The sequence below is a fragment of the Pterocles gutturalis genome, unplaced genomic scaffold (genome assembly GCF_000699245.1).
Source record: "Pterocles gutturalis isolate BGI_N339 unplaced genomic scaffold, ASM69924v1 scaffold6921, whole genome shotgun sequence".
In the NCBI taxonomy this organism is placed as follows: domain Eukaryota; kingdom Metazoa; phylum Chordata; class Aves; order Pterocliformes; family Pteroclidae; genus Pterocles; species Pterocles gutturalis.
The window spans coordinates 1,309-27,730 of NW_010105366.1; the positions used below are offsets into that span (position 1 = coordinate 1,309).

Sequence of the window (26,422 nt, forward strand, 5' to 3'; positions counted from 1 at the left end):
ATCTTTAAGTTTAAAAGGGATGAATTGCAAAGATCAGGTCAGAAAAATAAAAATAATTCTTGATAAAACAACATTACATCCCTGGTGACTTTTTCTTTGAGATACTGGCTTGGGATCTCTCTTTCTGTACAGGAAAGTGTATCAGTGGTTTTAATTCCACCTGTGTGCTCAAAGTATTAGGACAGGAACAACACTCCTCATACTGAAAACAGCTCACGAATTCACTGTCCTGTCAGATCACCCAGTGAGTCATTTGGGGAAAAGGCTGTGTGTCACTACGTGACAGGGAATGAGTGGAGGGAGGACATCTGCCCTGGTCCTCTCGGTGTCTTAGCTTGGGCATTGACGAGTTTCCCAGGCTAGGACTCTCCCTGTAGGATACAGATGTTGACACAGCACAGAAAGGTTACAGAGATGTCTTGTAAAGTTGCTGGTAAGTTGCGGAAAGCAGCCTGTTACAAACTTCACTCTGCATCCAAATCACAAAAAGTGAAAACGAATCTTCAAGGAAATGCAGCCCACTGCTGACTGCTCGGAAGGTGAATTTGAGGGGAGGGAGTGTGGTCTGTATGGAGCTAAACACGCTCAGAATAATGGTGTAGGACATAGTAAATAATGGAAAGTAATTAGATATTGAAGGTGATGATGCTAAGGATTCAATGTCGCTTTAAATAAATATATGCTGCTTGGTCAAAAGGTTGCACAAACCATCAGCCTCTGAAAGCACCAGGGTTTCCTGATAATTTTTATTTTTTTTTTTCTTTTTAGAAGCAATATAAAAATCTTGAATTAACCTTGAATCTTTACAGGTCCTGTACAGGCAAGGTCAGTACTGCTCAGACTAAGGTTAGTTCGGACAGTGCTTAGCCCATCTGTGTAAAATGATTCGGAAGCTGCAGCCTTCTCCTGAGCAGAGAGGTGTACAGGGAAGCAGTTTTGACATACTTTTATTTATTATCCTATAGAGTAAACTCCCTTTTCAGCCCTATTGTTGATCCTTCCTTCTCAGAAATGAAACAAATTGACGGGGCAGTTGTGTGGGTAGTACACGAAGCACAATATTTGTGGGGAGTACAATGTTTGCCTTCTGCCATCTCTGTGCAGAGAAGACTGTCTGGGCTCTCAGGATTGGCTCCTTAGATCTTCAAATATAATGTCAAGGAAAAAAAAAAAAAACCCAACACCTTTGTCATTAGGCTGGAGGAGCCACCTAGGTTTTATATTGTGAGATGTCACACTTGGGTGATCCTTCCCCTAGTCCCATGCAGGTGGAGGGCATTATTCCCCTCAAATAAACTCTGCAGTGGTCTCAAAACTCCTGCATATTGGGACAGTTAATGGGACTGACAAGAGCTTGGGCTCTTGTTTCAGCCCCAGGCAGCCCTGGACCTCCCCAGGGGAGCTGCGCCCCGGGGAGCAGTGCTTGGGCCAGCTCTCCTCCCGACAGCAGCACCCCAAAAGGGGTGTGGTGTGGTCAGAAATGGCCATTTCTAGCACCAAGCTTAACATCAATTGCAGGACTGTGGTAGTTTTGACCCTGGCTAGCAAAACACCACAACAATGCGTCACCTCCTCCTCCTCTGGTGCTTTCTGCAGCTGAAACCAGGACAAGGACCTGGTTATCAGCAGTGTTTAGTTTCTTCTGGTCTGGGGTAATTCAGCTCAACTGCAAATGAAGTTGCAGGTGCTGGACCGCATCCTTGCTCCAGGAGGGATGCAGCAGGCAGACTGCAACTGGCCACAACAGGAGAGAGCCCAGACCTGGGGTTTTATTCTCCTTCTGTCCGTGCCTCAGGTCATGGAGGCAGCTTGGTTTTATATTCAGAACTTCAGCTGTGGGGTATTTATGAAGGCTGGCTCATTAGCTCCAGTTGTGAGGGCTATTTTAATGCAGAAATACATCAGGCTGCTCATAAACGGATGAAGACTTGCCAGATGGACTGCATGTTGACCCCAGCCAAACCAAAGGGTTGTGTAGTGCTTCTGTTGTACCCAGCATTAAGGGGTAAAGTTCTAGGTCTGATTAATAAAAACTTGAGCAACTCATGTCCCCAGGGTCGTTAGCTTTAAAAGAGCATTTAAAAAATTTTGGTTTATTAAGAAAACAGTTAAACAGGTACAGAACAAGTGAAATGCAGGTTGGACACACATGCTGAAACTCCTCCATCAAAAACAGCAGAAGATGCCCAAAGGTTTTAGAGTTTACATGTTGCTCAGAACTGTGAAAGTCGCTCTCCTGTCTCACTGTAGGAGACTCGAACACACATCCTAAATTTGCATATGGAAAAGAAACAAAAATTCCAATTTAAATAGCTCAGAAAACATTAGGCATCTTTCCAGTCACATCAGCAGGCTTTGACTGTGTTGCCATATGACCTTTCTTCTGTTGGGTGTCCAATGGATGGTGACAAAAAGCCCTAAAAAAACTGAACCTCTTTTAGTTCATGTCTACATCGTTCTGTTGCATTACAAGGCTCTGAAGTAAGAGATCTCTGTGTGAAATGGTGTCCCTGGAATGTCAATAGTACCACCGCCCTTGAACTGTATGAATCCCTAATCACCAGATAACACCATTGTTATAACACATCCCGGGCGTGTGCCACTGACCTGCCACTTCATGGCACAGCTCTGAGGGACCAGAAAACAAACAAATAAATTAATCGTACCATTTATGGAGCCAAGCCATCCTCCATGGAGTACAAGCTAATCAACTTCACAAACCCATGCAGTGCCCATGTGCAATCAAACTGTTTAGTTCTTTATGAATTATTCAGTGAGTCCTCCTGGCAGTTGGGGTAAGTTGTTTGTTCACCGGCTGCTGTTTTTCTCCAGCAGTCTCCCCTCGCTGTCCAGATTCAACGTTTCCTGTTGTTTCCTCAGAATCAGTGAGTGATGGACAGGCTGCACTATCCTTGTGGCCAAGCAATGTTCTGCCAATTGATTTCTATAAATGCAAAGCTTTTAATCGACTGCAGATTTTGTTTTCCAACCTCTTTCTTTCTCTCAAACTCCCTTTTGCTAATTTGCACTTTATTCTTCTCCCATTTTCCTAATGACACAGCAGTTCAGACAGGAACTGTTTATTGATGTTGCTGCATTAGCAGGCAGAGCAGATAAACCTTCTTGTGACTGTTGCTCAGGAGAACAACCATGTTTTTCACCCTTTTCCAGGTTCAGATAAAAAACAGCTGAAAAACTCAATACAAGACTAATAGCCTGTTTGTGGGAAATACAAAAAACAGCCATTCTATTTAAAAAAAGTTTCCTTTTTTACTTTCTCACATTCTTGTCTGCAAAGCTTCCCCTGTGTAACTCCTTAAATTTAGAACTCCAGCATCCCATTTCCTCTATGAAAGCTTCAGTGGTGTGATCCATCGATAGAGATGGACTTTCTTTTAATTACATGACATATTTATCCATAATCCAGTAGAATCTGTAACATGGACCCATTCTTAATCTAAACTAAAGTAACCTGACTCTTAGAGCTAATGCTTGTTCAAAGCCCAGTTGTAAGACCAGTCTCACTTAAATGCTCTGGAGGCAAAGATGACAACTCTCTGCAGCGCTGAGCAAAAGCAGTTAATATCCAATCTACTTTAAACACAGAAATTGCTGTGCTTTCCTTATTTCCAGTAATTTTTATCAAGTCAGACCAGGTAATGCGGGCACCTAATGTCACTTGCAAAGACATTCCTGAGGCATGCAGTTGTAGCTCATTATATTTTTGCTGACCTGCAAGGACAGATTTATCTTTATTTCAAGAATTCTGCGTGACTCGGTGAAACTCACCCTCCAAAGCAGACAAAAAATTTGGAATTTAAGATGCTCTGCAAAAAGGAGGAAGCTCTGAACAACTTTTGTGGAAACCCAAGTCCTTTCTCAGGACAAAGAGACTCAGGGAAATTGCAAGGAATCTCCTAAATAAAATCCCTGAAGCCCCCGGTGTTCCCCTGTAACTGTACTGGGCTCAGATAGAATAAGTTCATAATCAGAAAGAAAATACATTGAAATGATCATCAAGCAGTCAGGATGGTGTGAGAGCTTAGTGGAGGATCTCCAGTAGTGCCAAGAATCACCTGCTCAGTTGAAGTTGGGGAGCAATGAACAGAAGTGATAGAGCCAAACATCCCCATCTTCTCTCCTTTCCTCTCCTGCTGCTTAAAATGTCTGTAAGGCAAACACACATCAAGTTCAAGTTTCTTTGAAGGTGGCTTCCACCTGTGTCTAAGAGCAGTCAAGAGCATTTTTGGATTATCTGCTTCCTTGCTATCTCAAGCTCAAGACTACCTTATGCTGTATGTAAACTAAAATGGCACAGACCCTTGGTCAGGGGGATTCAGTGGACCTACAGCAACTTCATTCTGATCCTGGGAAGCAAAATGTATCAGGTGTTTTCCAAAACCATGGCCAGCTCTGACCTTTCTCTTCTGGCCTGTGCAGAAATGTTTCTAAGGAACTAAGGACAGAAGCAACTAAGAGGCAAAACGGTGCACACTGGTGTCTTGGTGTCAGGGCTGGACCCAGGACAACTGGACACATTTTTTTCAAATTAAACATTCTTTTTGGAAAGAGGGACATCGGTTCCATCCAACTACATTTACGATTTGAGTAGTTTTATAAGGCTGAATCAGAAAGTCTTTTCTTTGACCTAACTTGATTTTAAAACTAATTTTGCCTGAGGAAAGTCTGAATATAAACCAAGGAGGGATTTTAAAATGTGACCTAAAATTTCAAACAAATAGCTGACCTTTGATCTGCTCCTAGATTACCCAGGGTTTGCGGTCATCCTATGTTTCATTGGAAGGGTCATTTCCTCTAGGACTTACATCCAGTCATCTGACTTGTGACCTCTTGGATTAGATCTATGACCTTGTAAGGACAGTCTTTAACTCCTTGTAGACTGTTAAATTGCAAAGAGGACATTGTATGTCATCATCAGTCTTTAACTCCTTGTAGACTGTAAAAATTGCAAAGAGGACATTGTATGTCATCAGAAAAGCAGTTTTCTCCAGAACGGTAATAAGATTTTGGGACTGACTTTTCATTTCAGTGTCACAAGACACTACTGATTTCCAAACAATATGAAGACTTTGTAGTTATCCCTACCTTTTCTTAATTTAAAAATAAGTAGATATATACATTGAAGATATGAAAACTTTTGCCAGTATTTGCAAAGTTTGCAACCAGAATATAGTCATTTACCTCCGTGTCAAGGTATTTAAACAAAAGAGAGACTTGATTTTCAGCTCTGCTAAGTATTAGCAACTCCAGCTGATCTCAATAGGAACAGCAGAAATTCAACACCCCTCAAATTATGCCAGTAATGTGTAACTCTAGAAATACATGCTTTCTTTACGGGTTTGTAGTCTCTGTAATTTTTTTGGGCAGGAGTCATCTCTTTTCTTGAGTTACCTACAGAGGATAGTAGAGTTTGACTTTACTTTCTGATAACAATGAAAATAAATGCATTGAATAGATTGAGTCCTCAGATACAGAGCTTTACTAGAATGAATGAAAGAAAACACAAGATTTCTGTGGTTAAAAATAAAATTTAATACACCAACACAACCGCATTTTCAACAGAAATCAAAATTAAGCGCCACAAGCATGAGTTTCCTAAAGACCTCCATTTCCCAGTTAAGCACCAAAACCAAGAAGTAGATTTATTGAGAAACTTCCTCCAAACCTTGTATGAAAACATGAAGTAGGTCTCCTCAGAAGGAGGCCTCTTGGATGTCAATCCCCAGATGACATTTGCACAGCCACCTGTGTAACAGCCTGAGAACTATTTGCGAAATTGTCCTTATTGCCTGTCTTTCAGATCCCACGAGGCTACGAGCCTTCCGCTGTAACGGCCGCTCTTGCAACCCTCCGGTGGGAAACCTTGCAACAGGGAGGACCCCAGTCACTCTCACCACGTGTGGCCAGAACAGTACAGAACTGTACTGCTCCTACCCGGACCAGAATCTCCTCCATCAGGTCTCCCATGGCTGTGGGCAGCCTCGCTGCACCAAATGCAACGCCAACCAGCCTGATAACTCCCATCTCCCTGCTGACATGACGGATGATTTCTTTGCAAATCCCATCTCCTGGTGGCAGTCTGCCCAAGGGGTACACAGGGAAGAAATCAGACTGGACTTTGAAACAGAATTCTACCTGACCCATGTCATTGCTGTGTTCAAGTCGCCTCGCCCAGCTGCGATGGTGTTGGAAAGATCACAGGACTATGGGCTGACGTGGAGGCCCTACAAGTATTTCTCTGTCAACTGTACAGCGACTTTTGGGCTCCAGGATGATCTCGCTGAGGAGGGCTCCATGTGCACTTCCAGGTACTCAGATGCAGTGCCCTGCACAAGAGGAGAGGTAAGCAGTCACTGAGGGCTGGACTAAGTTCAATGTCAAACAGCTGACGTATGGGCTCGCAGAGATACTGGGCAGATAAATTGAGAAAGGTAGCCCACCCCCAAAGATTTTGTGTTAGGAAAACAAAGGGGAAGAAGAAGAAGAGAAATTATGTAACACTGAAAATTAATGGAAATGCTTTAAGAAATTTATTTTATGAGAGTTGCACGGGATGGGATTAACACTGCCTAATTCTAGATTGCAGATGCCAATAACTGAACTAGAATTCCCAAAAAATTGACGTAGGGAAACACACACTTGTAGAGTCTAATTTATCCAAACTGTTTTCCTGCTTTAGGATGACATGGACTGCAAGGTCTTTCTTTTTCTTCTCCATAGAAAAAGTCCTAGATGATTGGATGACTTTTAAATACATCTTTCCCAAAATTTAATGTAATTTTTCTTGCTGGGGGTGACAGCTCTGACTGTATCGAGCCACCAGCTCCAGAAATGAAACCATTTAAAAACAGGACGTGGAAGTAAGCAGACAAGTTTCACTTGGTATGAATATTCTGATATGCTATTAAACATATGCAGAAGGCTCTGATAAATTCCTCTGACAAGTAATGGTATACTTAGTTTAGTTCTAAACCTCTTAACTCATCAATCTTGAAACAGTTTAGATAGGACAGACAGTAAATATATTGGTGTTGTTCCGTAGAGGAGACATAAAGGCACAAAGGGAGATTACATGACATTCTTATAGTCACAACAGAAGCCGGAGTCCTTTCACTTCCTTCTGTCTTAGAGAAGTCACAATCCTCTTGGTTTCCCTGTCTGGAAATGATCATACAGGTTTGGCAGTAATACTTTGCTGCAAATTAAGCTCAGGTGTGAGGTGAATGGTCCAGATAGGCTTCAAAAACACAGTCATCTCAGCAGTGTGCTTCAAAATGCACTTGAGAAGAGAGAAACTAGTGTACTATACCCAGGATAGGGAAACAGCAGTAAGGAGAGACTGCGTTCATCAGCGTACAACAGGCTGGGAAACATCTCCAGATATTAGAAATCTGGAGCAGATCATCTGACTACTAAACTGTCTTGTTCCTGGAGCAGTGAGTTCCTGCCAGTCAGTTATCATGATACGTTTAAGTCAAATACACCCAAATGTATTCTGTAGAGAGATTATAGCTTGCCACGTCAACACAGAATCTAGGCTACTAGATATAATTTTCCACTCTTGTGTGCCTTCCAATCAAAAATCTGGAAGTACTTTGCAAGATCCATTTAATGATCTTCAGCACACATATAAGGGTCCTGTTGCCATTTCACAGATGGGGAAGGAGCAGCACAGAAAGGTGGAGTGTTTAGTGGTGAAACAGGACAGTTCTGGCCAAGTAAGGAACAGAATAACAGGGTCTGAGGCAAATTCCTTGGCCTTAAATGCAAACCAACTCTGCCTTCTCCAGAGCAGCATCCCCTGTTGCCCTGCACTGTGCTGGCTTTTGTGCTTGCTTAACCTTAGGGAATATCGTTAAGACCATGTGTTGCTGCTGCAACAAATCTGAGGACTGGAAGGCAGCAAATCAAATAATGAGACATTCATCCAACACAAGCCTTTGTGATCACAAGTGTCAAACTGATTCTGTCAGCTTGGGCAGCAACTACACTGACATGAATATGGGTATGTTCCATCGATCTGCGCTGTGGTTAGAAAATAGTAAGAACGATCATATATTTACAGGTCATACCCTTGCAGATCCCAAATACTTTCATGAGCTGTTAGATGAATTGAATAGATGCAGAGGTCACAGAGAGCTGAAGCTTCAGAGCAGCACACAGGAGCCTGGCACCTTAACACTGAACAGGACAAATACTGTTTCACAGGGTGGTAACCCAAAAGGATCCTGAAGTTCTGGAGAGGCTTTCCAGAGACCTCTTAATCAATCCCTGACATGTCACTATGGCAAGGGTGCAAAAGCATCCGGCTTTTCAGGTCGGCAATATGACACAGCAGATTCTTTTGTGAAGAAAAGAAAGGAAGGCAGAGGGCAGTGATTTACAGTGATACCTGATCAGATTTGCCTGAGTGACACTGCCACCCTTACTGCAAGCCTCCCAGGAGCTTTGCCCACACATCTCAGAACTGCAATTTTACACCTTATTTTAAAGATGTCACAAATATCACCAGGGTACCCCCTCAAGTATTGACTCACAACTGAGTTGGAAGGAAGCTGGTGGAATCCCCACCACGGCTTTCTGCGGTGTTCTCTGCTGCTTTTTCACCTTCTCTGTGACCTGTCCAATTACCGATTCTGGCTAAGCCTTGGAGTGCTGAGGACCTCACATCACAAGCTGACAACACTTCTGAAATGATCAAAACTGTTCCAACTTAAATGCTAATGAATGCTCTGAGATAAATGCCAGCTTCCTCTGCTGAGGGGGGTGAAGTCATTTCCCCTGCATGACACTGAGGTTTTTCTTGGGCGTTGTCCTATTCACTTGGAGAAGAGACACAAAGTCCTTTTCAACAGGGCACAATAAAGGAGACGGCTTACTAGGAACACTTGGGTTTAGCCCATGTTGGATATATCATGAAACAAGATTTCAGGTCAGCTGGCTTCCAGAACTGAGAATGGAAGTGTGAAAGGAGAAGCTGTCCTGTGGTTTCCACAACCAGGACAAGGTGGTTGAGCTGCAGTGACTTACGTGCATCCATAAACGGAGATGCATCTCTCTGAGCCAGCACACTCTGGTGGTTCTCCAAGACCATGGAAAGAGGTTTCTCTTGGGAGCATGACGGGAAACTTGGCAGAAAACTTTTAAGAGACTAGAATGAAAGCAAAATACATCCGGGTGAGTGATGTGACAATGTCACAACAGAACATAATGTATCACTAAGTTCTGGTCTATCCCTTGTCTCTCGTAGATTATTCCCTGTCTCTCACCTCTGACAGGGTCACCCATCTCCATTCCATCTCAGACAAGGTGCAGCTGAGACAGAAGGTGTCACACCTTGGGGAACAAGTGCTGTAGAAATGCAGATTACTTCCTAAATGTCCCTTTTGCAGTTTTCTATTGCTTCAGCATTTACTAAATCCCTTACTCCTGTTCAGATCCAGAGTACTACTACAGCTAGAATCTATCTGTCTGAGATCCTAGGTCCCCACATCTTAATTCTAGTGGCACCAAAACTCACTCTGTTGATGATTTCTGGTCTGGGAGGCAGAGCAATTTATTCACTGCCAGTTGCCTACACATCATTTGCTTCACATGAAGCACCACAAAATCAACACCTAACTTTCTCTGCTTATACACCCTGCTCAGTGAAAATCCTCAACTAGTGCATCTGAAGTCCTGATGGCCTGTAAAGTACCCAGTGTTTTGCCTGTTGACTTCTATCATTGTGAGAAATTATACACAAAATGGGAAACAAGTACTTCTAATCTTTATCCTATTCTTAAGGGAGAAATTTCTTAACTACTCCCAAGGGAGAATAGTTACTGCTATGAGCTTGAGCTTCAGTATGCCAACCTCCAACATTACATCATGAACAGAAACAACTCCACCTTTTTAAGGTGTGTTAATCTGCTGTACGTGCTCCTACAGGCAGCACTTGCATGGGGTCTTATGGATCAGCTGAGACCTTTTTACCTACTTGTCCATCCGTCTGTTTTCCTAATTTACAAAACCCTGTGCTATATAGTCACAGAGCCTAACACGAGCGTTCAGGTCAGCTACCGTAAATGAAAGCTCTGGTCCAAACAAAAGGAGAAGTTACCACAATGTTGCATCAGACACCAGCGTGACTTACAGTTCAAACATCATACGGGGGAAACAGGGACCAAAATGTTTCAACCTGCATCTTGACAGCACGTGCACTCAAGCTTCTGAGAGACTAGGAGCACGTTTTTAATAAACTGGGATATCGGGAAATGAAAACAAGTGTTCTCCTCCATTAAAGACGATGTTTGCATGGAAGGAAGACGTTAGCGTGCAAGGTGGGGTAGAACACTGACCTGCTTGTGACCACCAGACCCAAAAGGAGACCCTTCCCCTGTTGGGTCTAGCTGGTGGAAGGGAGTTTTGAATCAAGGCTGGTTCATTTATGCGAGTGTCTGTGTGACAGATGACACCAATGAAGTGTGATATAATAAACCCATTACTGGAATTCACTGGAGGCTGGAAGAATTGTGTATGCCTGAATTAAGGAACTGGTTTCTATGGCAACATGTTAAGTGTGCCTTGCGCAGAAGATCTGTTTCATTTTCCATTTTGCATCCTGTGGTGACCTCTTTAGGGACAGAAGTCCCCAGCAGTGCCTTTTGTTGAAGATGAGTTTTGTAGCTAAAAGACTTTGAATCACTCTTCTAAATATACTCTGTGGATGTCAGATCAAGACATGCTGCGATGGGACGCAGTTCTGCCTCCTTCAAAAGCCACCAGGTTGTTCAGACAGAAGTGACAGCCAGCCCTACAGAAGGGAACCCTTCACGGACACTGAAGACCTTTGCTGCCCTTCTCCATCTCCAGGGACTCCCTGAGCAACCGTTCTGGCAGAAGGGGACCACTTGCACACAGACACCGAATGAGGCCAGGGCCAGGGATCTGTGTGGAGTCTACGTCATCCTGTTCCAAGGACCTGCATTTCTTGCTGTCTTTTCTCAGGCTTTTATTTTACTGCGTTGTGCCAAACCTTCTGATAAACAAAGGAGGATCCCCCAAACACACATACCTCACTAAGTGGCAACATCAATAATTCAAGAGGTCACCACTGAGACTTCAGTGGCTTCTTAAAGGTCTATGGCAGTGGGGTCACTAGGAAAGAAACATGCTCAGCACACCAGCAGGTTGAATTCCGAGCAGCTAAGGGGCAAGGGCAGCGTCTTGCACTGCAGTGAATTGTCCAACAGTCATCAGGACTGGCCTCTCAAAGTTGCATGATGCTCAGGTTATTCTGACTTCCCGCTGGAAAGGATTCCAGGAGGGATTAGTCACTAGTGAAGGTAAGTGCCGGAATGTTATGACTAGGGCTGTCTGTTCAGCATTTCGTTTAACTTGAACTGTAAAGGAGATAAAATGCAGAGGCAAGTTGAGAGGAAGCAGTTAACACCAGCAGTGTAAACAAGCAGATAGCACTGCCAGGCCCTGCTCCCTGGAGGAAGAATTAAGGGGCTCAAGGATTTGTCTCTGAAGGGAATTTGAACTGACATGAGACCAGCCCAGCATTCCCGTCCCTGGCAAGTGACCTTCAGGAGGGCACCAAGTGTCCTACTCTGACCGGGTTTGTAATGAGCCATTCCAGAGACATTTGGAAACGAATAAACCAGCCAGAAAGACACTGTAGGGTTTTTTTTTTGAGTATTTCTTCTGCATTTCCTGAACATACAAGGCAGCAGATATCAAATGATTTTTTCTTCTCACCCTGTTTTATAAAAGCTTAGTGGAGTTGTAGCCATGACTTTTTTCAAGTCTCAACTGTGAAAAAAATCTTGTCTAAAGTGTTATGAATCTTAGAGATTCACTGTTGTAATTTGCAGACTCCAGGCAAAAGAACACTTACTGTTTGCTCTACGGTTGTCCACACATCCCTGTCACGGTGAGACTATACACTTCGCTGAGTTTGTTCGTGTGTAAGGTTTCAGCCAAGACCTAGAGATACAAGTGGCTCCACTTCTGAGCAATGGATGCTCTCCCATGAGAATGAAGCTTCGTTGACATTGGTTGACACTGACGGGTTGTTTTAACCTTCCCTGACAATTCATCAGACGGAGTGAAATGAGTCTCCTTGTTCTCAGCCCAGCTCCTGGTTGGGCTGTCTGCATCATGGAGCTCCTCGTGCCACCCTTTGCCACTTCAGAGCAAGTATCATTCCTCATAATGACGAACGACACTGAACTCTGTGAGGGCATGGAAATGTTCTCCATCCTCACGTAAGGTGCTGATGTGCAGAAAGGAAGGAATTTTGCCCATTCCCGGTATACAGACTGGAAGTTGAAGGTTTTTGTGCCCAACAGTCTGGATTTTGTACTCCAGCTACACTACCTGGCTTGATAAAAGATACTGCTTCTCCTAACAAACCTTGCCTTTCTGCACAATGTAGAGATTTACATCTGCAGATAACCTGAACCTAAAGCATACATTTGGTAAGAGGAAGAGAAAAAGCCCACATGGCTCTTCAGGTTTGTCTGACTCTAACTTCAGCTGTGCAGTCTTTCCCCATCATTGTATTGGCAGCAATGCCAAAATATTAATATTAATGTCACACTGACCAGATTACTGGAATAACCTCAAAGCAAGTGCAAATTGAAGGGACATTGACCCTTTCTGTTTTGGAAAATACAGACTGAATTCAAGATGGCACTGTCTTTAGAGTAGTTGGGTTTACCCAGAGCAGAGACATTTAAAAACCAAATGCACAATTGTTTCTTTAACAAAAACTATCATATTCTGTACTGGCTTCTAGATTTTCCTCTCTGGAAGGACAGAAAAGCAGGGGGTCTTGACTAAAAAGCCCTGTTCTATGAGTCGTCAGAATGGGCCCTCTAATAGCTAAGAGACTCGCTGGACTTTCTTGTGGTCTGAACAGTATTTCAAAACAGGAAAAAGCCTACATTTGAGTAGAGACTACTGTACCGCAAGAAGGACGAATTCATTTTAGTCAAGGGGCTCCATCAAACAAATCAGAGGATATTTGCCACTGGGTAGGAAAAATTCTGAGACAATTGTTTACTATGCCTTTACCAACAAAATCAACTCACATGAAAATCTCTTAATGAAGAGGATTTAGGACTGATGAGAGTTTTTATTGCAGCTTCCTTCTGATAGGCCTAGTATAAGCATGCCGACATTTCTGACCTCATTAACCTGATTGTGTGCAACGTGTTTAACATAGCTTAAGGATGATTTGTAATATCAAATTCTTGTTCAGCACAAGGATCTTCTTTTGTAGGAGGCCATGCATTGGCACAGCCCTCCATTTATGACTCTCATCCCTTGACCACGGGCTATGAGCTTGCAAGGGGGAACCTTTGTTGTGTCCACATCTTTTCTGACTAATACTGGCTAGAAGATCAGGTTAAGAAAACAGAATTATCTGCTGGAGACGCAAAACAAATGTCAAGAAATCAAAAATCTGAGACGCTGTCTCTGGAATGAAGGTGACCTCTTGACTGGCAGTAAAACATCACCCCCTGTGAAGATGAGCCAACTTCTGTACAGCAAAACCAATCCTCTAACGGTGGCTCTCGGTTTTAGCTTTGCACATTTACAGCATTCTCCAAACTTCCTTGCTCTTGGAAAGGTCAGGAGAGGACAGGATAGTGACAATGTTTTGAGGTGCAGCTGATTGACTTTTGAAAATGAGAATGACAAATATGCGCTTGATAGCAGATATGCAGATAAGCATGAATGTCCTATTCAGCATTCAGCTCCAGAGTCAGCTCCTGATTATAAGGGAAGCTCAGGACATAGGATGTATTTCCACAGGGGGCTGAGACTATAGAGGTGCTGAATACCCTCAGCTTTGACCGAGTTCAGTGGAAGTGGAAAGATTTCTAGGGTGTCCTTAAGCTGTCCATCCCTTAGCAGGCTTAATCACCATCAGATTTTGTTCTGCTGCTGTGCATATGCTACTTTTATGAAAGCTGCATGCTGATGTTTGGTGAAATGACTGGGAGATTTCAGAGCAGTCTGTTACAGGAAAAAAAAAAAAAAAAAAAAAAAAAAGAACAGAGCTTGATACCAGATAGAGATTTAATTAGATGAGAAATAGCTTTACAGTGAACATCATGGGAAGCTCTTTTCAGAGCTTGTATCTTAATTATAGGAACACATTTCTTTTTCATTATACATTCCTCATGTCTTTTACATGAATATAATGGAAAACTGCAAATTTGCACAGTATCTCTGGGAAATGAAAAAGGAATCATATTTCAAACTGGCAGCTTGTCACAAGCGGGGTCCCCCAGGGCTTGATACTGAGCCTCCATAAGTGATCTGGATGATGGGATGAAGTGTACCCTGATGAAATCTGCTGATGATAGCAAACTGAGTGGGGACGTGGATGCTTCAGAAGGGAGAGCCACCCTGCAGGAAGACCTGTAAGAGTGGGCTAACAAGAACCTTATGAAATTCAACAAAGACAAGTGTAAGGTCTTGCACCTGGGAAAACATAATCCAGGAGTACAGCACAGACTGAGATCTACCCAGCTGGGCAATAGCTCTGTGGAAAGGGACCTGGGGGTCCTGGTGGACAAGCTCAATACAAGTGAACACTGTGCTACTGCAGCAAAGAAAGCCAACAGGATGCTGGGTTGCATCAACAAGGGCATCCCCAGCAGAGATAAAGAAGTCATTATCCCACTCTGCTTGGCGCTTATCAGGCCACACGTGGAATACTGTGTTCAGTTCTGGTCCCTGCTACACCAAAAAGATGTGGACAGGCTGGAGAGGGTCCAGAGAAGGGTCACAAAGATGATTAAAGGGCTGGAAAGGCTGAAAGAACTGGGTTTGTTCAGCCTTGAGAAAAGAAGGCTTAGGGAAGACCTTATCACCATGTTCCAGTATATAAAGGGTGGCTACCAAGAAGATAGAAACTCCCTTTTTACAAGTAATCACCTGGAAAAGATGATGAATAATGGATACGAGTTACTCCTGGGGAGATTCTGATTGGGCACAAGAGGAAAATTTTTCACAATGAGAACAATCAACCATTGGAATAGTCTGCCCAGGGAAGCGGTGGATTCCCCAACACTGGCCACTTTTAAGATTCAGCTGGACAGGTTGCTGGGCCTTGTCTAGATTGTGCTTTTGCCAAGAAAGGTTGGACCAGATGATCCTTGAGGTCCCTTCCAACTTGGTATTCTATGATTCTGCATTTCTGCCAAAGGCAGAAGTCCAATGTCTATCTGTACAGAAGGAATCTGCTACCTAGGCTTCAGAAACACAAACCTAATTAGTTCACTAATAGATCCATTTCTAATCTAATCTTTAAAACATTTATGCAGAAATGTTTGAGATGGCAAAACTGTTATCTTTTACCTATTATTATTAAAATCTGCATTTACTGAACCTGCATCTCTATGGATTCAAAGAGAATTTTACAGATAACCACCAATCTGTCTCCTAATTTAGGATTCATTTTTTCTTAGGGAACCATAAACCCAAATATATCCATTTAAAATATAATTACATATTTTTAGTACAGAAAAAAGTTTAGTTGTTCTTTTGTTTATTTGTTTGGTTTTTAGGTAATGTAAGGAGAGATACCAAATCTGTTTTAAAAATTTATCCCACTTTACAATTATTTGAATCAATACACATAGTAGACTAATCAGCATAATTTATGGATTGTAACATATTGCTCTCAACAGCAGAGCAACACATATGTTAAAGAAGATCTAATGAATGGCAGTTTAATGCGAGCAGAAACATCCAACCAAATATCAAAATGAGCCAAGAGATGCTGATTACATTATATTCTTTCTTGTGCTCAAGGGTTAAAACCACCAGTATTTCAAGGAGCATGTGTCCTCCAGAAAGGGAGAGAGAAGAAAATTTCATTTTCCAGTTTTATGTATATATTAAATAATGCTGCTAAACTGATTTAAATACTAATTAAACAGTGCTACCTCTATGCAAAATGGAGCTCACCTAAACCTCCTTATATTAACACAGCATATCTGCTTTGATGATACAAAATGTCTTTGTTTAAGTAATTCCTCATTATCTATGATTTTGACAAAGGTAGGCAACGCTAATTCCTTGGTGGCTGTTGAATCCAAGAAGAACATACAAATGCCACTCCCAAAAGACTTCACTTGTGTTATGTCACCCAAATCAGATCTTTAACACTTAACAAGTCTTGCTTTGGGAGAGATGAGGACAAATAAATCAAGTCTCACCACTGAGCTTATTCCAGACAGAATAATATCATGAATAAATCATACAAGCAAACTCTTGTAGCTCAAGTGGAATGGAAACCGGCTCTTTCTTAAAAGGATGCCACAGTCCCAATGGGACATCCAAGCTATTAACATCTCTACTCACAAATAACGTTCGGAGTTCTAAGGGGATATGGAAAATGCCAAAGCAACTCCCCTTAAGGCCAGAAATGAAAATATTTGGAAAACAATAAACCCACAGGGAACTCAACCTTTTTCCAAGCTGTCAAGCAAAGAACCAAAAGCCAATACAGCTTTGTGAAAGCAAATGGCCCTGTGCTGAGAGAAGAGCACCCAACAGCTGTTCTTCTGCCTAAAGAACTCACTGCTATCTGGATGCCAATTAAGACGTGGGGAGGATGGATAATTGGTTGGAGATCCCAAAACATGAATCCACATCTTTAAACTTACCATCCTGTATATAAAATAGGTTTCTAGTAGTGCACTATAATACACAAAATTTCCTTCACCGTTGACATACACAATGCTAGACCATTGTCATCAAGCAGAAGTATAATGCCAGAGACAGAGTAAAAAAGAAACACTTTGGCCATTATCTAGTAATTTATTTCAGACAGGCCCAGGAAAAATTCTGTTCTTCACCTCATTCACCCATCCTCTCTGTCTCCTGGGGGGAGATCCGTAGTGGTTCACAACTGGGATCTCTGGGGCACAGGGACGTTGAGCCCCTTGCCCAGCCTTGTGTAAGGAGGTCACTGTCAGGACCAGTGCAGATCTTGCAGAAGCTAATGATGTACTGGTTATCTTTTTTCAGATGTCTTGGTCCTGGAGCAAAGCACCTCTGGCATTTATGTTCTCAAGCCAGGGATCTGTCAGGTATCTTCTGGGGAGCTATCCTGGAAGGAGAGACCATTGTTACCGAGCATATGTGTTAGAGAAGCCATAGACAAGAAAGCGAAATGTGAGAATAGAGCTTATAAAAACCAGTAACTGAACAGACTGCTTTACCCTTGGTTCCTCTGTTTTATGACAATTTAAAACAGTTTCACAAGGACTCGTAACCATTAATATCCCAGTAGTTAATTTTTAACCCTGCTTTGAGATCTCTGAACTTAGCAGATCCTGCAGAACAACTCCATCCAGTTCACTGCCTTGGTCTTAAATTAATTGACCATGTGAGAGGAAGATGTGTGTGTCTGTACCTGACCAGGTGCTGAGGACTCTGAGAAACCACTCCACCTCTGTGTGGTCCACAGGGGACTGGGAAGGAGAGAGGGTTCATCAAAACTGGTTTCCACTAAACAAATCTGGCCATCCTGGATTAGGGGAAGTGGACAGAGGAGTTCTGGTCTTTGTTCTGTGAATCCATCAACAGGGGAAATGCTGGGCACCTGGACGAAACAGAATGGACCATTTGCTTATGGTTCCATTGACTGGGGGAATGTAGACATCGGGGTGGAAAGGCCTGGGCAATTTTGTCATGGCTTCGTTGGTCAGAGGAATGTAGGCACCTGCATTGCACAGCCTGGGCAATCTGCCCATAGCTCTATCAACCAAGGAAACACGGGCACCTCTGCTTTCACCAAACACGGCTCTTTGCAGCTTTGTAAGTAGCTGCCAGGATATGAGAACGGAATTAAAAGAAAAAAGAACAGACCTGACCAAACAGAAAATGCTGCAGACAGGTGGGAAATGTGCCACTGCCCCTGTACTGGCAGGTGTAGCTCCGTGTGGTCTGGCAGCTGATTCTGTCGGTTTGAGGGGGTTTATCTCCCCATGTGCCACCAACATCCAACAGAATTATCTTCCAGGCATGTACCACAAGCTCCTTTCTGGCTCCTGCAAACAAAAAGGAGCAAAAGTATTTGACATGCTGCAAGTATTTAAATTGGTCAGTTCACTAGAAAGAAGGAAAAAGAAAAACACAGAGAAAGAGAGAAAGGGAATCCCTATGGAAACAAAGCTTTCACTCCACTGATGGAGTCAGTCTAAGAGACTCTGTCACCACTTACAAAGCAGGGCCAAAGAACCCTGAGGGCAAGTCCCTCTGCAATGACAGAAAAACTTCACCAGAGGAGAAAATAGCTCTGAAATTGGAGTTAGGACATCCACAGAGGACATCAGAGCCAGGGAACGAACGTAACCAGCTCTCTAGTTCACTGGCATGGACTGCGGTGCAGCCCTCCCCTGTCACCCTCTCCCCAAAAGCAGCAGAAACAAGCACACCCTGAGAGATACAGAAGGGTAGAGCGGTGCATGAGCTAAAATACAACATGTGCCTTTAGTCACAGTTAAACACTGAATTAGAACTCAAAGCCAAGCTGTTGCTGCTCTGGAGAACTATGAAACAGCACAAAAGCTGTGACAAGAGAGTCACAACCCGCAGACAGCCAGTAGGTACAAAGCACCTTTGGTCCTGCGAGCTCACTGCAGTGGAGCTACTTCTAACGAACAAACCGTCTGGCTTTGTTTGAAGAGAGGGTTCTCTCAATGCTTACTCATCCCAAGCCAAGCTGTGTTTCCTAGCACACAGTCTGATCAGTTTCCACTTCTCTCCCGGATCCCCTTAGTGCCTTAGTTTACCTGACTCTAGAACTCAAGCTAAAGCCACGTTCCTAAAATGCTTTGAGGAATTCAGATGGCATTCATACTGCGTTTATACCAATAAACCTGGGATGTCTCTGAGTGACACTGTTGTCACCTGGCTGCAGTAACCAGTGCTTGACCAGTTACCACAGATTGGCTGAGAAGTGCCTGGGCTCAGTAACCCCAGGGAGAGGTGTTTAAACTATTTCCTCTCTCACATCTGAGACTGGATGAAAGCAAGTACAGCGTCCCTCACCGTGGCTTGGCCAGCTGTGATGTTCTGGGATCAGTCACAGACCCACAACCGCTTATTCAGAGTCTTCTAAATAGGAACTTTGACTTTTCCCTGAACACTGCCTTGGGCTGTTTGCTGTGCATGCAGAGTCCTACATCTCTTCTTGCATGTGTATCTTCTTTCAGGTGATTTATCGTGCCTTGAGTCCAGCTAACAAGATCGAAGACCCCTATAGTCCTGAGGCTCAAGATCTCCTCAAACTCACCAACCTCCGCCTCCTTTTGTTAAAGAGACAGGAATGACGGAACTGGTAGAGAAGCCTCAGAGGTTTGCCCACTATGCTATTTATGACCTGATCATCCGGGGAAGCTGCTTTTGCAATGGGCACGCAGAGGAATGCCAGCTTGCCAACAGGACAGGAGTCATGGAGAACGCGGTGAGTTCCAGACATTCACCAACTGATTGAATTTGTTCTTTCTCAGCCAAACTGCACATTTTGTGTATGATCCTGCCCAAGCCTCCCTGAGCCTATCTAAAAAAGGGGCAAAAGTGAAACCTAAACCACTCTGGGAGAAGATTTCTTATAACCCTTGCTGCAATTCCATGTGTATTAATCGCATTGCTAGAGATGGGTCCTTCTAATAACGCTGGACCTCAAAATACCTGTGAATTGTGGAGGGGCTTTGTAATTGGAAGAGAGATCCTACCCCAAATATAGTGAATGAAATCTCCTACCTGTATGCCTGTACAGAACCGAACTAATCTCTTTGATGCAAAGGCTGCCCTGACCAGAATTTCAGCATCAGATCTCAAAGCTCAGGTTTTCTGAGTTTGTGAGACACAAGCAGTTCTGTCACACTTAGGGTTTCAGCCTTTACTTTTAGGTTTTCAGCCTTCTGTGTTTTTGCTGCTTTCACTACATAGACAGCAGTGTTCAGGATTTGAAAATAATTTCCACTCCCCCCCCTCTTTTATCCATTCAGCTTAAAATAAGTTAGAATATTTTTTTTTTAAATCCAAACCTTGTAGGAAGATTATTCTATAGTACTATGACTGGCCCCTCCCTATCCAGTCTTTTAGCTGTGTTTGACCCTGGATGTGCAGAAGACGTGAGCTGTGTTTGTATGGACATTCAGAGGCAAAACTGCTGTCTCCTTTTTGATTTAGCTGCAGGTATCATACAGAAGAACTGTAGTAACAGTCACAGGGAAAGGCTGGTAACCGAATATCCAGGTATATATACACACATGCGTTACAGACAGAATTCCCGCTGCTTTAAACTACTCAATGGCTCCACTGGTTCCAGAAGGCTGTCTGTCTCTGTAATGGGTTTTGAAAACCAAAATAACCCTTAGAACTTTAGTCCCTGGTGCACTCTGACATAATAGACTCAAGAAACACATCCTCAGCTGATTTCTCTCTCTTTAGATACATGGTACACTTGACATTTTGGTTTATTTTCTTCTGGAATGTGTATTCATTGTCTTCCTTTCAACTTTTCCAGGTTCAGAGATAGATACTGTGAGATAATTAGGACTGTATGGGTTTCACAATATTTGCAAAATCATTTCTGAATCAATTCCATCTGTGGTATAACTACAGTGTTCTAGCACCAGGTGATATGATCAGATTCAGTTTCCTATAGACTCACCCAATACATAACTGTGCAGAGAAGAGCTGTTTGAAGAGTGCATCCTCCCTATTGCAAACTGTTAAACACACACGTAGGGAAACCAAATAGACGCATAACATGCTAAACGAATACAGCTGGTAGAAGAATAAACAGTGCCCATCAGAAAAGGAAAACACAATATTGTGTATATTACTGGCATCACCATTGTAAACTATGACTGGATTATTTTTTCCCACTAGTCACAAGGGAATAGAATCTTTGGAGCCATCAATGACTTCACGGGGCAGAAGGTGAAATAGTTTTGATGAAATGTACTTCAGGAGTGACTCATGTCCCAGGAGACAAGGGGGTGGATGCATCACATCATTCCCACAGGCACAGATATTAGCAAGTCTTTGCTTAAGCAGAGATTCAAATGCAGCAGGAAGTGAGAAAAGCCTTCCAGAGCTTTAACTGCCTCTATAATCCTAGACGAGGGCTGGGAAAGACCATAAGTGAGCTGGTCTGAGTCCTCACGTGGAGGTGTGATCAAGCAGACCTAAGCCATTCGCCAGTGAATGCTTGTTGAACTAGTTTTTGAAAATCTCTGACAAAGGAGATTCAAGAGCAACCCTCAGCAGTTGGTCCCATTTTGACACTCTGAAAGCTCTTCTCTAGTGCCTGCCCAAATAACCTCTGCTGCAAATTAAGGTGATTCCTTCTTGTCCCTTCTCCCCCAATGATCATGGAGAGCAGTCTATCCTCATTCTGCAGATATGATTGGAAGGCTCTTACTGTATCCTTCTTTAGTTTTTGGTTTGGTTTTGTTGTGGGGTTTTTTTGTTGGTTTTTTTTTTTTTTTTTTTTTTTTTTTTTGCATTAACCAGAGAAGTGTGAAGCCTTAGAGCCTTAGGTGGTCAAAATTTAAAATTTTACTCCCAGGTCTTCCAAGTCTGGAGTAAAGATGATCATGCTACTTTGCTCCTCTTTTCTGTGCTTTAGTTATTACACCCTAGCTCTTTCTCAAATCACTATGAAAATCCTCTCCTGGAGGAGTCAGGTTCCTGGATCCTTTTACATTTTATTTAATACTTACCAATGATGATACCATAGCGGTGCAGGAGAGTTCACGTAGGTACAGATCTCAGGATTTGGTTTACATAGCTAGCACGAGTGAGTTTCTATAAGTGTATAACTTCACATTTTGCAATATGGTCATCTCCCTGCCTACATGCAGAAGGAAAAGGCCTTTGTTGTTGAGTGGTGAACACCAACGATACATTTCATATCAGCCAAACAACACGGCAACAAAAATCCTTGACATCTTTCAATTTCTTGGCAGAGACAGGGAAGATGCTCTACTTTCAGTCACATGGTGACTAAAACAAGCCAGGGCAAAAGAGATGATAGAAACAAACACCGCATGTCCAGAAATAGTCTGATTCATTCCACTGGCCGCATCGAATAGTTAATGAACACGTGGGCAGAGCAAGTCCCAAGACACACGATTTTCAGTATGGCTAGTGTGGGTGATATCACATGATGAAGGCAGAGCAGCTTCATATTTCCTGGGATGATGTCAAGTCATTAAATAAAATGCTGGAAAAACACAGACCTCCACAGAAAGGCTTAAGTAACAGGAGTTTCAGTCTCTTAAGAGTTCAGAGTCCTCCTACAATGTATTTATTTTCTGTCGTTAACAAAAACAAAAGCAAGTCCGTGTAGAAAACAACTGTAATTGTTTGCCATGGGATAGACCCAAAAACTGAGATCATTCTGCACTTAGGTCTTGGAAGAGACATAACTGTGCTAACTTGTGAGTTTGCTTTTCTTACTCTTGAAAGAAATCTGTTCTGTTTGTAACACTTCTGACACTGCTCGACTGATACTATATGGAGGCTAAATAATGGAAAAAAACTAAAGCAATTGAATCAACACTTTTCAACACCATTTTAGAGGGTCTAGATGATCTGTGACTAGATGATCAGTTTATCTGTGCATCTGTCAGTTCAGTCATGGCAACCCATTCAGCTTCTGGCTTCTCCCCTGAGGCTGCCCAGGAGAAATGCAGCTGGATGAGAACTAACGTCACAGACACCACAGCATCGGAGAAACAAATGGATACAAGAAAATTGCAAATATTAAAACAAACCTCCAAATGGCACATAATTCCTCACAGCTTGAAATCCTGGATAGGTTCATGCATATTCTCTCTGGTCAAAAGTGAAAATACTGAGTAGAGACAGGTTCAAAGTAGACTGCCATAGGATCCAGTGCAGATGTCCTTTGATTTGTTATTTTGGCAGCAAACCAGTAATGATTACTCTTTCAACATGGCTTTTTTTTTTTTTTTTTTTTTAACAAGTCAGGCACCCACCTCAATACAATTTATCTAGATCACACTTCCCTTATTAACTGCTGAGAATATCACATCAGACAGGACAAAAACTTTGAGAAATTAAGATGGGAGCTGTAAATAAAAGGCAAAAATCTTCTGGGCAAACAGATCTTGGATTTGAGGTTTGTTGCTATTGACAGTGATGTTTTCTTGTTTTCTATTTCTCTTCCTCAGGGAAAAAAAAAAAAAAGACACAGAGATGTCATGCCCACCTTAAATGGCTTATGATAGCTAAGGACAAAATTCTCCTTTCTGAATTTCACAGCCTGTATTATTCAAACTCTTACAAGTAGCTCCTTTGTCAGTGAGGGAAATTATTGAGATTGCCTTTTGCCAATGGAACACAATCCTGCCCCAGGTATTGCTGTTGCAGGATGTACAAAGTTATGTGTGGCTCTACAGTAATTTATTTCTTTATTAAGTTCCAACAAACTTGGTAATAATGGTCTGATTTAGGATCTGCTTTGATGACACATTTCAGCTGAGTCCAGGGGTGCTTCCAGAACATACAAAGTTTACAAAGCAGAATGAGCACATGGACAGAGCACAGAATTTAGACCAAAGTCTTCTCTGTTTGCCAAACATTTCACAATTCCCTTTCTAGTGCATGAGAACTAAGTATGGACAGAGGAAAGCAAATGTGGATTAAAATGTTTTTGTGTAAAGCCTTAGTTTTTTTACTTGTTAATTATTGGTACCTACACTGCCAGGAAATTCTTACAAGTTGCCTCGGATGTTTCTTTTGCTTCTTTATCCTGTTTACAGAGACAAACTAGACTCCCTGTGGGTCTGATCCTCTACAATGAAGCAAATGGAAAGTTTTCCACTTACTTCAAAGGGATCAGGATCTGGTCCTAAGTAAGATTCCTTGTTTGGCATAATGGAGGTTACATAAGGTAAAACTTGTTTTTCTACAGCAATTTTCTAGGTGACTTGGCTGTTTTATCTCTTGCAAATGTTACCTCCACTTCAAATATCTTGTGCAGTTCTACTGATAATCCCCAGCTAAGGTTTCACATTATCTGATCCACGCTGTGCCAGTCCGTATGACATCCAGCACTCAGAGAGGCAGGAGGTGCTCTCTGTTGTAGCTGGCAACTCAAAGAGCAGGTTTTGTTTAGGAAAAAGTTGGCCTGTGTACATCAGCTATGTGAGCAGCATTAGGAATGTTAAAAAAAAAAATAATCACAAGAGCTTCTAGATCATGTCAGAATAAATTCTAGAAAAAGATCCCTGTGCTGATTATTTTCCAAAACTTAAAACTGAGTATGGACTTCAAGTTCTACCCATAATGATCTGAAAACACAGAAAGAGATCATATAAATTATGGAGCAAAAAGGAGTCATGAATTACATTAACTACATTAAAAAGTGGTGTCTGTGTGAGCATGTCTAAGAGAGAGAAATAATTGCTTTGTCTCACAGCTATCAGCCACCACTTGCTACCAATACCTCCCTGATGTCCCCCAGTACAGCATATTTCTGAGGTTCTTTCATTTAAGCTCCAGACGATATATACTGTTCTGTATCTAAAGTTGAATTTGACACAACCACCAACACTAGGAAATTGCTGGAATGTGATCAAGTCCTTGTGTTTGCTAAGCTCCCTTGGGACTGAACGGACTGCTAGGTTGTTTCTGTCCTCAGCTTACCTACACGTTACCAGAACAAAAGTTTTCAATCTTTTACCAAAGCTTTTCAAGGCCTTTCAGACAGTTCATTCATCCCCAATAAATCTCTCAGTAATTTAAGCAAATCTTTCTAGAGTTGTACCTCGTGGGTGCATGGAGTTTGGTTTTTAATTCTTCAGCGGCAGGTGCACACAGAATATGGAGAATTTTTGCACAGGATTATAAACAAACTCCATAATACTCAGTTCAAAATTTATAAAAACCTAAGTGTATTTCCTTGCTTTGGTTCACTCACGGTGCTGGAAGGGTCCTGGGGATTAGCTTTGTGCCCTTTGGGGGTTTAGAATCCTTTTCTTGCAGTGCACAGGTTTTCTGCTAAATCATGGACTTTCTTGACCTTTTTCTCCCTTCCCGGATTCCTTATAAATTTGGCTGTTCCTGTGCCTTTTCCAGCCCTGCTCTTCCCCCACTCTCCAAGCTGTAGCCATCTGCAGAGAAGTCACAGAAAACTATTTTTCTCTTGGCTTCATCTGTTCCATTACTCAACATAATTTCAGTTGACTGGGAGCGATGCATGCTGCCAAGTTCACTCAACACAGAGGTGAAAATTCGGAGGAGAGCTCACAGGCCCACTTTGGGAGTGGATTTTCAATCCCGTTCCCCTAGAGCCACTGTGGATTAACCAGTAGAAACCCAGCTAAGCCCAGACAGTTGCTGGAGTTAGACAGCCTATTTCCAAAGTAAATGACAGAATTCTTTTGCCTGTTGAATGAACAAGTTATGTCCAAACTTCTCTGAACTATCCAGTGTGCTAACCCATTATACCTGATCTGTAAATCCACAAATCCTTGTCCATATATCAAAGGCTGAATCTAGAGCTTTTCCCATTTCCTCCCATCCAAAACTGAATTCTGGGTCTTTCTACAGCAAAGGCTGGCAGTCAGGCCAGACTGTTCAGTGGCATCAGGAACAAAGCCTTGAACAAGACCAAACTCACTTGTGCCATTCACTTTCAGGAGATTTGAATGGCGGTATTTACTCGTTACGGTGTGATTCAGGCATTCACCTATTAAAATACTGAGCATCACTCCCCTTTCTGCTTCCTCTGCTCTTGAGACGCTCACCAAGAGCCAATGACTCAGGGGCTGCATTTGTCCTGAAAGCTGTTCCTTCTGTGCAGTTTGGTACAGATCGGTAACGGAGTGGTTGTCACTGTAGGTAAAAATAAGCTTAACCCAAAAAATGAATAACAATCAAGATAGCATTGCGAAAGAAAAAAATAAGAAAGCAGACTGAAATGCACACCCAAGCAGGTGTAAAGACTGATGGAGCTGAATTCAGGCAGAGGACAGAGTTGTGTCTTGAAGCCGTCACTGCCTGGGTTATATTCTCTCACATGAAGCATGAATTTTGTACCTCTTCCGGTCTATTTATCCCATTCTTTTGTTAGTGTTCAGAAAAGGGCTTAGTGGTGCCAGTCTGAATATTCAGCTAAACCCGATCACTGATTTTTCTTCACCATTACCTATGTAGTGAATTTGGAAGCAGTGGCAGCTCTTCCCCTCACTGCTGTGGAGACAAAACCTGTATGGGCTCAGGTGGCCTTGCCACAAGTGTCCCAGCTCTCGTTATCCCTGCCAAGTTCCCTCAGACTTAATTTACCAAAGTGACCAAGAAAGAGCCAGAAATTCAGTTCCCTCAGAAAACACCCATA

At 42.6% G+C, this 26,422-nt stretch overlaps 1 protein-coding gene across 1 annotated transcript in view; it reads left to right on the top strand.

The window, feature by feature from the left end:
* The window catches only part of LOC104471867 (netrin-4-like), a 46,667-nt gene that overhangs the window by 866 nt on the left and 19,379 nt on the right, over positions 1-26,422 (top strand). Inside the window, 3 exon segments of the mRNA XM_010087362.1 lie at positions 5,822-6,363; positions 19,254-19,365; positions 19,368-19,504. Coding sequence (XP_010085664.1) covers positions 5,822-6,363; positions 19,254-19,365; positions 19,368-19,504 — 791 coding nt within the window.